Source organism: Lichenostomus cassidix, chromosome 4 (genome assembly GCF_008360975.1).
Source record: "Lichenostomus cassidix isolate B80296 chromosome 4, HeHo_3.0, whole genome shotgun sequence".
In the NCBI taxonomy this organism is placed as follows: Eukaryota; Metazoa; Chordata; class Aves; order Passeriformes; family Meliphagidae; genus Lichenostomus; species Lichenostomus cassidix.
In genome coordinates this window covers 58,476,829-58,491,141 of record NC_139484.1, presented here as the reverse complement: position 1 = coordinate 58,491,141, position 14,313 = coordinate 58,476,829, and the positions used below count along the sequence as shown (strand labels likewise).

Sequence of the window (14,313 nt, the reverse complement as noted above, 5' to 3'; positions counted from 1 at the left end):
TGGGGTTGCAGTATCGCGCTGCCCGCCAGGGCTGGAGGTGTGGAGGTGCAGGATGGGGATCCCAACCAGGGCTGGAGGGCTGGGGGTGCAGGATGGGGGTCCAAACCGGGGCTGCCTGTGGGAGAGTGGGCGGGTAGGTGGGTGGGTGGATAGACGGAGGGACAGATGGATGGATAGATCGACGGACGGGTGCCGGGGGTGGCGAGGCGGGGGCTGTCCCCGTGTCTGTCAGCAGCGGCTCTGGCAGCCAGTTACAGACGGCAGAGCAGGAAGCTCCCCGGAGCCCCCCACGCCCCCCCAGCCCTGCACCCCCTCCCTTATCAGCGCCGGCCCCGGCGGAGCCTAATTCAAACCAACTGCGGGGCTGACGTTGGTAAATGAGCCCTCTGCCCACGGCCTGGCCCCAGCGCCCAAGGGGGCTGCCCCGGAGAGGAGGGGAGATGAGGGCTGGGGGATCCAGCGGGGCAGGGGCAGGTACTGGGGGGATGCTCCTGTACCCCCGAGGCGCGGTCACGCTGAAGGCACTTTGATGTCCCCCCGCCCCGTCATGCTCCGAGGGGGCTAATGGCCCCCGGCTCCAGCCCGGCAGAGAGGGAAACCTGAGCCCCCCCATCCCCCTGTCGTGAACCTGGGGGCGGTAGGGGATCCCCAGCTCTGCCCGCGAGGATCTGGGCATGGCATGGAGCCACATGACCAGGGGGACGGGACCCCTGAGAGCTCCTTGGCTGTGTGGGACACTGAGGGCTCCCACTGGGGTGGTGGCACCCCCAGCCTGGAGAGTCCCAAGGTCTGGATGTGGGGTGAGAAGCGAAGGCAGCCACTCATGGTGTGGCAGGGATGTGCAAGGGGGCTGCAGGTGTAGTACTGGGGGGGTCAGCGGGAGGGTCCCCACAGGAGGGTCCTCAAGCCCCCTCCTCCCCACAGCCTTGCAGCTCCTGTGCCAGTGTGGAGGGTAAATGGGGCGCAGCATCACCCTTGCTCCCATGCCAGTGTCCCCAAGCACTGCCCCCTCCTACTCCACACCCCTGCCCTTCACTGGGGCTCATCCCCAGTAGCCTCCAAAGACCCCACAAGTTCCACCATCCCCATGCACACTCACTCTGGGTGTCCTGCTTACCCTCAGCCCCTGCCCTGACCTGGGGGTAGGCACAGGCGCTGGACCCAGTGCTGCTGAGCCCCCCGGCTGTGCAGAGCTGCCCCGGCTGCACCGTCCCCGCCATGCTCCAGCGGCACCGGCTCTGCGCAGCCCTGACAGAGATAGATGAGCCGCCAGCACCTTCACACCCCATTGCCGGGTGAGGAACCATGCCAGGGGTCCTGGCACGTGGTGGGCACTGGGATGGTGGGACGGGCTGGGTGGGACAGGTATGACACAGTATTGCCCCACATCCTGATGTCCTCCCATCCCAGAGCACCCACTGGGCCCATGAAAGCACACAGCCACCCCTGCCATGCCCATCCCATTATCCCATCCCATCCCATTCCATGCCCAGCGGCTCGCGGCACAGGCACACGGCTGTCACGATGGGAATGAGCTGTCACGACGGGAATGAGCCGTCGCGCCAGCGCGGGGACGTTCCCTGTAACGAGGCGCCGGGATGAGGCTGATGAGAAAATCCAAACGCAATTTAATTCCTGTCACCGCCTGAGCGGCTCTAAATGACGCCGGGGGGCTCTGACGGGCCCACGCTGAGCCTCCCTGGCCCCCCCAGCCCCCAGCACACTGTGCCCTCCTCACCTCCGCTCGCCCCCCCGGCCCCGTGCTTCCTGCCCGCTTCCTGCGGATGTGGGCACCGGCGCTGGCACCGGGATGCCCGGCGGCGTGGGAAGAGGGGCGAGGGGGGGTCACCTTCCTGCGGACAGAGGGGTCATGGCAGGGCCTGGGAAAGTGCCGCCCCCGGGACCCCAACACCCCCTGCAGCCGCCTGGGGACCCCCGGGATTGCTCGGAGCAGCCCGCGCTGATGATGGGAGCACTCGTGGCACCAAGCTGTGGCACCCAGCCTTGTCACCAGCATCCCCGGACTGCCCGGATCCCTGGACGCCCAGTCCCAGCTGCTGGGTGGTGACAGTGCGAATGTCCCCAGCGAAGGGGTCACCGAACACTGCCAGCCCGCCTTGGCACGGGTGCGAGGGGTGGCGGGGCCTTGGGAGCAGGGCCAAGGGCACCCCTTCACCTCTCCCAGTTTATTCTGGCCGCCGGAGTTTCCTCCAAACCTTTGTCCGGTGGCTGCAGCTTCCCGGGCCTCCCAGCTTCCTGCGTGTCAGCACGGGTGGGGGGATGCGCCGCGGGACCACCGCCCCGGCACACCCCAGTGGGATCGGCGGGATGGGAATGCTCGGAGGAGGCTCCAATGCCTGCGGCACTGCCACGTGCACGGGTGGGACATGGGATGGGACACTGGATGGGATATGGGATGTGATACGGGATGTGCCATGGAGTGCACAGGGGATGCACACGTGGGGTACAGGTGGGCACAGAGGGCGGGTGTGGGTGCTCCTCGGGAGGTGACAGCCTGGTCCCCAGTGCCAGGCTGGTGCTGGTGCTGTGATTTGGGTGCTGGTGCCCCGATGTGTCTGCCGCTGCCATGGTGTGGGTGTCATGGCATGGGCGCCATGGTGCCACAGTCCTGGTGCTGTGGCATGCTTCCCAGTGCTGTGGCATGGCTCCAGATGCCATGATGTGTGTCCCAATGCCATGTGTGTCCCAGTGCCTTGAAGTGGATCCTAGTGCCATAATGTGTGTCCTGGTGGCACAATGCATGTGTCAATGCCACAGTGTGGGTCCTGGTGTCACAGTGTGGATGTCAGTGTCACGGTGTGGGTGGCAGTGCCCTGTGTGTCCCAGTGTGCCAGGGTGGCAGTGCCCTGTGTGTCCCAGTGTTGCCAGGGTGGCAGTGCCCTGTGTGTCCCAGTGGCACTCGCCATCCCGCCATTGTTCCACCCTTTGAAGTCGCCGTTTCCTGGCGGGTTTGTCCCGGCCCTTCTGCGCCGCTGCTTCCCAGATATAAAACTATCCAGCACGGAGATTCGACGGCCGCATGCCCACGGCCACAGCCCAACGAGGGGCTCCCGCCGAGCCCACCCTCACCTGGGACCTGCCAGGGCGGGGCAAGGAGTCACTGGAGCCCCGTGGTGCTGTCAGGAAGGATATCACAGCGGTCCCTTTCCCATGGACCCTCTGTCCCCCTGATTCCCAACGGTACAACCAGACTTGCATAACCCCAGGGTTAGGATTTGGGGCAAATCACAGCAAGATTGGGAGAACCCACGACAGCTCAGCCAATGTGCCAGGGCTCAGGACAGTCCCTTCACTCCTGTCTGGCTGCCCCCAGCGCCCCGAGGCTTCCGTCCGGGCCCAGCGCTGACGGCGCGGCCGTTCCCTCCGCTATTCCCAGCATTTCCTGGGGTTTATTGTCTTCCCCTCCCTGTCCCACCTTCCTCGCAGGAAACCCTTCGTCCCAAGGGGCCAGCGGCTCCATTACCAGCAGGACGGCGCTCCCGGCCCCCTCTCCATGGGCAGGGATACAGCCTGCTCCCCGGGAGCTGCTCAGCCCCCCAAACTCTTCTCAGAACCCCGTACGGGGGTCCCGGCTGCAGCACGCAAGTCTGAGCCCCAGCCACGGCTGTGCCTGCTTCCATGCTGGGTCCCATGGCGGAGCAGAGGCTGGCGGCTGTCCCCGGAGCCCCTCTCCAACCGGGGGGAGGCTTGTTCTGCCACGGCTGTCGCCCACCAGTCCCCTGATCCCTAAATCAATTGGGTGGGTTATTGCAACGCCGCGTCTCCGTCTGCCGGATAATTGCATGTGATCCCGGCAGGGAGGGGACGTGCCGCCATCATCCCGCAGCTCCGCTGACGGCACTGGGCTCCCGCCGTGGGACAGGGGCTGAGGAGACAGGGGGAAACCCGGCACGACAATGGGGTGCTCCTAGAAGGGTGAACTGGGATTGGCTCCCTCCCCATCCCCATCTCACCCCATTTCCATCCCCACCTATCCATCCTGTACCTATCCTATCCTATCCCCGTTGTATCCCCAGCTCCATCTCATCCTATCCGCATCCCCATCCATCCCCGCACTCTTCCTACACCCCCCGGACCCCCACACCCCCCGGGGCCTCGGGCGGCAAATTCCAAAGGGCACCCGGGAAGATTAATGGAGGGGCCAGGGCCGGGGCCGGGGCTGGGCCGGCCGGTAACCGGATCGCCCCGCGGGAGCAGGAATGCGCCGCTGACCCCGCCGTGCCCGCCTCGCCGCGAGGGTCCCGCCACGCGGGGTCACCACGGGCTCAGTCACCACGGGCACCGAGCAGTCCCTGCCGCAGCCAGGGACATCCCTCATTCCCAAAGCTAGCGGGGCTCCCTTCCCGGATCCCCAAACCCAAAGACACGTCCCCGGGGTCTCTGTGATGGGGTGGCACAGTCATCACCGTTCCCGTGATGGGTGACATGTGCCGTCTCCCTCCCCACATCCAGAGGACGCCACGTGCCATCCCTCCTTACTCCAAGAGGGGCACACACACCCACCAGGGGCTCCATCTCCCTCTTCTCGCCCCAGCCTCAGGGGAGCAGAGACACCCCCTCCAGCCCCTAGGGAATGGGGACACCCAGTGTTGTCGTGCCGTGCCGTGCCATGGGGACCGTGCCGTGCCATGGGGACCTTGCCATGGAGATGTGGCGTGGGGGCCGTGGGGACTGCGGGGGCCGTGGGGGCTGCAGGCGGCCGGCGCGGAGCAGCTGTCGGGTCTAAAGTTACGGTGGCGGCTGGGGGCGGGGAGCAAGGCCCGGAGAGGGACGGGTCCCCATGGCGGTGTCCCCGCTCGGGGTCCCCCCGCTGTCCCACCCCGAGGGTCCCGCGGGGCGCAGGGCCGGACCCCGCCAGGCGGGGAGGATGCAGGACAGACCGGGGCTAAGAATAGCGCTGGGGTGGGAGGAGGAGGAAGGATGGGGCTTCCTCTGCGACGCCTCTTCTTCCTCCTACCCGGCTCTGCCAGGCAGCACGTGTGACAAGGGGACACTCCGAGTGCCATCCCCCCCCCCACGCTGTCCCGCACCCCCATTCCCGATGCGACAGCCCGTATTGGCGTCTGCACTCGACAGTGTTCCCTGGAGCACCCCCCGTGCCCACTGCCAGTACAAGTGCCGCCCCCACCATTCCCTGCCGCTGTCACCCCCCGCTGCTGTCAGGCCCCATCACCACTGTCACCCCCCGCCGCTGTCACCCCCCGCCGCCGCCGCGTTTCGTTGCACTTCACTTTTTAATTAACCTCGGGGCGCTGCCTCGCCGGGGTTAATGGCAGCGGTGACCCGCGCGGCCATCGATCCCCCGAGCCCTGCGCCGTGCTCGCAGCGACGAACTGGTCCCCTCGGGGTCCTGCGGGATGACGGGGGTGTGTCCTTTACCCCCAATCCCACGCATGGCAGAGTCCCGTGGGACCACCGGGGTGCCCCCACTCTGCTGCCACCACTGTGGCGGCGAGGGGCTGTGGGCACACGCTGCTCGTGGTGTCCCCAGCCAGGTTTGGGGGTGGTCCCATAGTGCCCTGGTGCCACTTTCTTCTCCCCCCACCCCCCGTGGGGACCCCCCTCCCGTCTATTCAGTGGCCCCGTGGCCATGCCAAAGGCGCGGTCCCGTCCCTCCACAGCCGCCCCAGCCCCCTCCCTGCTCAGGTGCCCCTGTCACCCCTCCGCGCTTTAATCCGGGGGTCGTTCATCTTGGGCGGGGGCCGGGCTGTCAACGCCCAGACGGGCCATTTCCGAGCCGAGTCCCCCGCGTTCAGCCCTAATTGAATCCTCATGGTCCCGCCGCCGCCTCGGCCTCGCCGCGGCACCCGCCACCATCCCGCTGCCCAGAGCAGGTCTCCCAGGGGTCCCAGTGCCATGCGGAGGCTGGCGGTGCCCCACGCCAGGCACCCTCCGGCGGCACTCGGAGCCCCCACCCTCTTCTGCAGCCCCATCCCAGCTGCTGCCCCCCTCCCCCGGCACAGGGAGACCCCCGCTCCGTGGGCAGCGGGCACGGAGCCCCACAGCAAGGCCCTTCCCCACGGCGGGATGGGGGTCCCTCGCCCCAACACCCCAACACCCCAGCCTGCCCGCGGCCCCCCACAGCCGCCGGTAAACTCTGGAGGGACCCCTACCCCAGGGGGTCCCAGCGGGTCCCTCTCCTGGGGCAGGGGACTGGGAGTCCCCGCCATCCGGGCTGTGCCGTGCGAGGGTCAGGGGGCGTGGGCGGCCGATAGCCCGGCGGGTGGGCAGCGGCGTTTGCTGCAGCCGGAGCCTTTGAAATGCAACCCCCCCCGCCCACGGCCCATTTGGCTGGAGTTTGGCCCAGGCACAAATGGAGGCCCCGGAGCGCGGAGGGGATCCCGGGGGGGTGCGGCAGCTGGGGCCGGGGCTGGCGGGACCCCCTGACCCCGGCCGGTCCCTGTCAGTGGCACACATGGCTCCACGTGTGTGTGTGCCTGCACACGCGTGTGGAAGCTCTGGGTGTGAGCTGGTGTGTCCTCCAGGCACACCTGCCCACAGCTGCACACGGCTGCACATACCTGCACATGCCTCTGCACACCTGCGCACGCCTGCACACGGCTGTGCCCTCACACACTGCTGCGAGGAGTCTGCTGGGCTGGATGTGCCCACACAGACGCACGGGTGTGGGAGCAGTCGAGGCATGTGCAGGGCCCCATGTCCTGGGCTGTCCCCATGTCCATATTCCCATCCCCACCCCATCCTCATTCCCATTCCCATCCCATCCCATTCCCTCACGCTGCCCCCCGTGCCGTGGTCGGGCTCAGCTCTCCTCCGAGTGCGCGGGGGGCGATGCCGCTCGTGTTAATGAATCGATGATTTGCCAACAGCCCCAGGGGGGATCCCCGTCTCCCCTGGCTCCCCCGACTCCCGACACATCCATCCCCATTCACCGGAGCCAGGTGTAATCCCATTATTCCCGGCTCCGCCGAGGTCCCAGCCCACCACAGGGTCAGGATTTATTGCCAGTAATTGCTGGGGTCCCGTCCCCCGGCGCGGGGGGGCTACCGGCACCCCCCCGGCGCTGCCGCCGTTCCTTACACTTTAATTCCGCACCGAGCTGTTCCCTTATTAAAGGAAAATTCATTTGCCAGCGATTTCCATGTGCCGGGGCCGCGCGGGGCCGCGGCCCTAATCGTGTTACGGAGCGCTGCGGCGCAATATTGGGATGGAGCCGATAAATAATGGATCAGAGCGGCGCGGGGCGGGAGGCGCGTTACGGGGACACCGCACCCCTAATTGCGTTACCCCCGGCATCACTGGGGCACCCCAGCACCCTGCTCCCGACACCCCTCTCCCGGAAAGCTGGCACCGCGCTCCCGGCACTACAGCACCCTGTCCCTGTGCAGCTCGCTGGGCTGTGCGGCCCCGGATGGGGAATACCCAGAGCTGCCGGTGCTTGGAGCCGCGGAAGCCCCCAAGATGGGGGATGCTGGCTGGGGGGACACGGCAGCCCCAGCACCAACACCCCCTCGGTGCTCCCTCCTACGTGGATCACACCCTCGTGCACACACAACCCCCCTCACATGTGAACACACACGTGTGAACACACGCGCGTGTGCCACGGTGCTACTCACGGCGGGGATGGGGCGTGAGAGGCCGGGAGGCGTCTGGGAGCCGAGGTCCCAGACCTCCAGGGACCCCCAGAGACTCCCAGGGACACCCCAGGGTGGAGGAGTGGGACCGAGGTGGAGGCTCTCAGTGCCACATCGGGTGCAGTACCCTGGGGGGCCCTGAGCCCTACGCCGTGGACGCGCCTGTCACCGTCCCCTCGGGCCACGGGCGCCCAGCCAACGTCGGGCACTCTCCCGGCTCCGCAGGAAGCTCCCGTGTTCCTGCAAAACCCCCAAGGGCTCGTTTTGTTCCCACCCATGTGGCCCGGTTTGGGGTGAAAAGCGTTTCCCATCCTGTGTTCCTGGCAGCTGGAGCCAGCACTTCCCACAGCGGGGGGAACACGGAGGGGTCGGGCAGGGTGTGGGGGGCGCAGCGCTCCCCGGCAATGATTCGGGGGACACGAGTGAGAGCTCAGGGGGGAAGGAGGTGCCAGCACCATGGTCTGGGGGCATCCCTAGGGGCAGGAGGGATTCACAACAACTGCTGAGGAGAAATGGGTGGGGATAATGGGGGGGTCGATGAGAGGGGGCGATGGGGTCGGGGGGTGACATCACATCCATCAGGGTGAGCACCGCTGCTGGAGATGGGCCGGGTTCCTGCGGATTCCCATGTCGCAGCCCGGTGGGAGCACTCCCACACTCCCAGCCCGGGACTCAGCCGCCGAGATCCCGCTGGCCCCGGAGGAGCTGGAGCGTTCCAGAGGGGTTTGCTCAGCGGTTGGGCGGCTGCAATTCCCGATCACCGCATGAACATGGAATCACCCTGAGAAGCGATTTCCCAGCGCGTGTGTCCCAGAGCGTTAAACGAGGACTGAGATCAGGGCCTCCCCATGGGGCTGGGATCCCCGGCAAGGGCTGGGACTCCTGGGAAGGGCTGCGACGCCCATTCCCTGCCCAGCGGGTGCCCCGGGCCTTGTGGCCGGTACGGTGGCCTCATGCCAGCGGTGCTGCTGGAAGGGATCGGGCTCGCAGGGGTCCAGCCGAGTCCAGGACCACCGGCAGCTCCCGCGCGGGGGGTGGGAGTGGGGTCACAGCTCGCCTGCATCCCGGGACGGGCTCCATCCCCCGGTGAGAGGCGGCGGCACGTGCGGCCACGGCAGCTCCGCCATCTCCCCGCGCCCTGCGGAGAGGACAAAAGCCGCATGCGAGGAATCCGTGCAAACGCCGCCGTGCCCGGCACGCCGCCGTGCTAGGGGCCCCGTGCTCCTCTCCCAAACCGAGCCCCCTCCCCACCCTTCCCCCTCACCCGCCGGCCTTTAATTGCTCCGGCTGCTGGGAAATTTCAAGGTTGAATTTGTCAAACTCCGATTTCCAGCCGGGAGATCGCGTTCTGCCTTTGTCAGCAAGATTGGAAAAATCCCCCCCCGCCTCCCGCCCCCTCCCCACTTCCATAATCCTGGCATCGGCGCTGCCGGATCCCCCTGCACCTGCTCCCCCAACCCGGCTCCGTGTGCTCCCACCGGCCCCCCCCACTCCCCGCATCGTCCGCAGGTTCATTACCGCCGTGACCCCCGTGACCTCGCCATGTCCCCGATCCCAGCGACAGATCCATGGGGACACCCGACGGGATTGGGGCTGGGGGTGCCGAACCACCTCTCCAGAGGGGCAATTCGGCATCCCCCAGTCCCATACCCGCCGGATAATCCGGACGCGGCGTCGCCAGCCGGGCCTCACCTGCGTGTGCGGCATCCCGGGATTTTTACGAGCGGCCGAAATCCCGGAGCTATTTGTACCGGGAAAGGGCAGCGGGAATGTGGGGAGAGGGGGGGGAATTTATGGCTCTGAAACCCAAAACCCACCCAAAAGGGCTTAATCACTCCCAGCCGCGGCCCCGATGCTTTTATGGGGCATTTTAGAGCAAAAGAGCCAATAAATTTTTGGGTGAGGGTAAGAGCCGCGGTGAGGATGAGGAGGGAGCAGAGGAGGAGGGGAGACCCACTGGGGTGGGTTAAAATGGGGGAGACACCAGGGGGGAGGCGCGGGGCTGCGCCCCGGTAGTGGCGGAGAGGGGTCGGTCCCCCCCCCTCGACAGGGGGGGCATCGGTGGCTCCTCCTCCTCCTCCTCCCGGTATCCCGGGGCTTTAAGGCGGTGGAACGAGAATCGCGGGGCTGGCGGGGGGGGGGAGGCGGCGGCGGGTGCCGGTCCCGGCGCGGGTCCCGGTCCCGGCATGACCTCGGCGGGGGAGGCGGCCGGTTCCCCCCCGCTGGCCGCCGCGGTTGGCGGCCACCGGCGGAGCCCCCTGGACCGGCTCCCGCCCCCCGCCAACACCACCAAACCGCTGACCCCCTTCGGCATCGAGGACATCCTGGGACGCCCCCGCGGCGGGAGTCCCCCCGGGACCGGGACCGGTCCCGCCGCCCCCCCCGCCCCGGCAGGGCCCCGCGGCGGCGGCGGCTGCGCCCCGGCCTCGCCGCTCTGGGCGCTGGAAGAACTCGCCAGTAAAACCTTCCAGGGGCTGGAGCTGGGAATGCTGCAGGCGGCCGGAGGTACAGGGGTCCGGGAGCTGCTGGGGCGGGGGGGCTCCGTCGGGAGAGGGGCGGGCACCGAGCACCGGGCACCGGGCACCGGGCACCGGGCAGGTGGCGGGGCCGGAGGGCGGTGGGGGAGGCCGTGGCGAGGCCGGGGACGCCCCTCGTCAGACGTACCGGGAAGTTTCCTCCTTGTCCCGGAGGGGCGAGCGCGGCTGGGAGGCCCGAGAAGCCGCCGGTGCTCGGCCGGGACACCGGGGACACGCGGCAGTCTCAGTCCGAAGGGAGGGAGAAGTCACGGGGCCGGACACAGGGAACCCGAGCGAGCCCCGGCCCCGGTGAGCTGCCATAGGCACCGAGGCACCGGAGCTCCGGGAGCACCGGCGTGGCCGGGGCAGGTAGCTTTGCCGGGAGCCGCGGGACCGAGCGACGGATCGGCCCCGCCGAGCCGTGACCGTGACCGTGACCGAGCGCGGGGACCGAGCGGCGGATCGGGCACGGCGGCAACGGAAACCCGGTACCGGCCTCGAGCTTCGGCGGGACGGCGGCTCCGTCCGGGGGATTTGGCCACCCAGAGTGGCCCGGTACCGGCGGGGTCCGACCGCCGCTCACGGACGGGACCGAACCGGCCCCGCAAATCCCGGGATCGGCCCAACCCGGGGGACGGGCGGACACCGACAGACAGAGTGCGGCGCCTCCGGGAACGAAAAATCTGTTACTGGTTTGGAGAGATGGACACGGACGGACTGATCGGGACTCGGGAATTAAGGGAAAATCCTTCACACGGATGGACACACGGACAGGCAGAGCACGGCGTCGCCGGGAATGAATAAAACCGTTACCAGGACAGACAGACAGACACGAACAGACGGAAAGAGGCTCCGGTAATTAACGTAAAAATGCAGCCCCATGCCGAGAAGGATAGAAAGGGTCTCCGTGATTAACGTGAAAAAAAACCCAACATTACCAGGACGGAAAGACCGACAGTCACGGCAGACCAGCGTGCCGGTAATTAACGGAAACGGTTGGGCACAACGCGGCTCCCGCCGGTAACGAAAAACCTTTCGGACAGACGGACACGGACCGCCAAATCAGCACTCCCGTGAGTACCCAAACCTTCGTTGCCGGCCGGACAGATAGACAAGGATAGCCGGCTCCGGTAATTAAAGGGGAAAAAAAAATCTTCAATTACGGAGAGGCACTCCGGTAATTAAGAAACCTACCATACCGGGCAGACAGACGGACAGACAGAGCGTGGCTCCTGTGATGAACGAACAACCAACCCGCTAAAGGGCGGACAGACGAACAGAACGGGGACGAATAGGGCGCCCGATTTTAAGGTAAAAACCCTCGTTATCGGACAGACGGACACGGCAAGTAACGAAATAAGAGAGCGAAAAAATCCCATTTCGGGGTAGACAAATGAGCAGGAACGAGGGTGAAAAAAATCCCCTTTTTCGGGACAGACAGAAGGGCAGAAACGGGCCGATCGGGGCTACCGGAATTAAGGTAAAAAAGCCCGTTAGCGGACGGACAGAGCGACAGAAACACGATCAGGAAAAATTAACGAAAAAAATCGTTACCGGGTGATCAGACGAACAGAAATGGGAGCGAAAGGGGCTCCCGGGGCCGAGGTAAATTCCCGTTACCGGCCGGACAGAAGGACGGACACGGGACTAATAAAAATGAGCGAAAAAAATCATTGCCAGCTGGACAGACACAGGAGCGATCGGGGCTCTCGGAGCGGGGGTGAAGGTCCGGTACTAGCCGGACAGATGGACACGGCCGAGCGAAGATCTCGGAATTAACAAAACCCTGTCGCGAACAGACCGCGGGTAACGGCGGGACGAGTCGGGACTGGCGGACAGAGAGAGGTGCCGGTAATTCAGGTAAAACCCCGTTACCGGGACAGACCCATGGGTGCAGCACGGAGAGCCCAGAGGTTTCGTGATGAACGAAAACCCCTCTTCGCTGCGACGGAGGGACGGAGGGACACAGGACCGATCGGGACTCCCAGAGCGGAGATAAAACCCCGCTACCGGGACAGACGGACGGACAGAAATGGGGCCCATCGGGCCTCCGAGAGTGGAGGGGAAGAGCCGTTACTGGGCTGACGGACGAACATGGGATCGATCCTGGTTTCGTTAGCGAGGTAAAGCCGTGCTACCGGGACGGACCCACGGATTCGGCTGGGACCGCCCGGGGCTCCTCTACAGAACGGCCGGGCGTGCCGAGGAGCGGAGTCAGCTCCGCGAGAGATCCCGGGAACCACCTGGTTATTGGGGGACGCAAGGACCGAGTAGCCTCGGCAAGCTGTGTTATCGAGACACGGGTCGGTGCCGCCGGATCGGCGGGGCTGGAACGGACCGGGAACCGGGGCGGGAAGGAGACCGGGACCGCCACCTTCACGTCTCGCCGGGGGTTCTCTACGTCGCTAGCGGCAGCAGCGACCACACCGGCGCCGAGAGCGGCGACGGGATCGGATCCGGGGACCATCACGGCCCCGGCTCTCCTGGAATCATGGAGAAAAAGGAGGATCCCGGTTCTCAAGCGGTGCTCCCGGCTCCGTTCCAGGCTCCCGGGCTAGCGGCCGGCAGGACACGGGGATCTCAGCCTCGGACGCAGCGGGGGCGACTCCGACGCGTCTGGAGCCGCTGTAGAACGATGACTCCCGGTTTCCGACACGGGCCGCGGTTTGCTTTGCTCGGTTCGGTTGGCACGACTCCGCTTGTCACGGCTCGGCTGGGTTCGGCTCGATGTGGGCCGGTTTTGTCACGGTTCGAACGGGGTTCGGCGGGGCCGGGCCCCACCAGCAGTGCTCTGCGCGACTCGGCGGGGCCGGGGCGGGTCCCGGTGCGGGTGCCGTTACCGGTGCCCTGGCACTGCTGTGCTCACTGATCAGGACTCGCAGTGCTCGGGGTGGGTCCCGGTGTCTTTGACCTGACGCCGCTGTCGCCGCAGGGCGAGCCCTGCAGTGATCTGCGCGGCTCGGGGGAGCCGGTGTTGTCCGGGTCCCGGTGCCCTGATCCCACAAGCCCTTCCCCGCCGGGTATGCCGGGCCCATTACCCGATGCCGGTGCGGTTCCCGGGGCCATTACCGGTGCGATGCCCTGACCCCGCTGCCCCCGCAGGCATTTCACCACCGGGCGCCCGGGGTCCATTCCCCGGTGCGGGTCCCGGTGCCGTTCCCCGTTCTCCGTGCCCTGACTCCCCTATCCCCGCAGGTCCGTCCCCGCCGGGCGCCTCGGGCCCGCGCCCTCCCTGCAGGAAGCGTCGCAAGTCTCGGACCGCTTTCACGGCGCAGCAGCTGCGGGAGCTGGAGCAGCGATTCCGGCGGCAGCGCTACCTCTCCCCGGTGGACCGGGACGCGCTGGCGGCGCGGCTGGCGCTCTCCGCCGCCCAGGTCATCACCTGGTTCCAGAACCGCCGCGCCAAGCTCAAGCGGGACCTGGAGGAGCTGCGGGCGGACGTGGCCTCGCTGCAGGCGCTGCCTCCTGCCGCCCTGCAGCAGCTGGCGGGGCTGCCCGAGCCCCCGGGGGCTCCCGGTACCGGCACCGGCACCGTAGAGCCCGCCGAGCTCTCGGAGGAGGAGATCGACGTAGCGGACTGAGCCGAGCACGCTCGGCTCCGTTCGGATCCACTCGGCTTCATTCGGACCGAGACTGCTCCGTTCGGATCCACGCGTCTCCATTCGGGCCGGCTCGGCTGAGCTCGGATTCACTCGGTTTCGTCGGGCCGAGACTGCTCCGTTCGGATCCACTGGATTCCCTTCGGCTCCGTTCGGGTGCACTCGGGTCCGTTTGGACTGACTTGGTTCGGTTCCGAACGGAACGAGCCCAGCCCCGCCCCCTCAGTGCACCCTTTTTCGGGTTTTTTTTTTTTTGTTCGTCTTTCCATTGTTTTTTTTTTAATTTTATTTTCTATTGGCCCCGGTGTAAATATTTGCAATAAAGGCGACACCTTAATATGGACCCAAGAGCCCCCCACTCCCCGCTATTTTCCGGGCGAGCACCTCCCACCGCGGGCATTAATTTGTTTTAACCGGTGATTAATTACCGGCTGCGGCCGCCCCTGCCCCCCTCAATTTGCATATTAATCAAATTGTATTTGATCTCACGCCTGTCACACCGCCCCCCGAAGCTCCTGTCATCAGCCAGCGACATTAAAGGCGGCTGGAGGCCCCCCCCGCCACTGTCCCCCGGGGCTGGAG

The 14,313-nt window shown here is 66.7% G+C and overlaps 1 protein-coding gene across 1 annotated transcript; it reads left to right on the top strand.

Moving 5' to 3' along the window:
- The first annotated feature begins 9,684 nt into the window (after positions 1-9,684).
- Positions 9,685-14,074, top strand: LBX2 (ladybird homeobox 2). Its single transcript, XM_085059428.1, has 2 exons — positions 9,685-10,121; positions 13,328-14,074. The coding sequence occupies exons 1-2, from the start codon at positions 9,803-9,805 to the stop codon at positions 13,711-13,713; spliced, it is 705 nt and encodes a 234-aa protein (XP_084915554.1). The 5' UTR covers positions 9,685-9,802; the 3' UTR covers positions 13,714-14,074.
- The last annotated feature ends 239 nt before the right edge of the window (positions 14,075-14,313 follow it).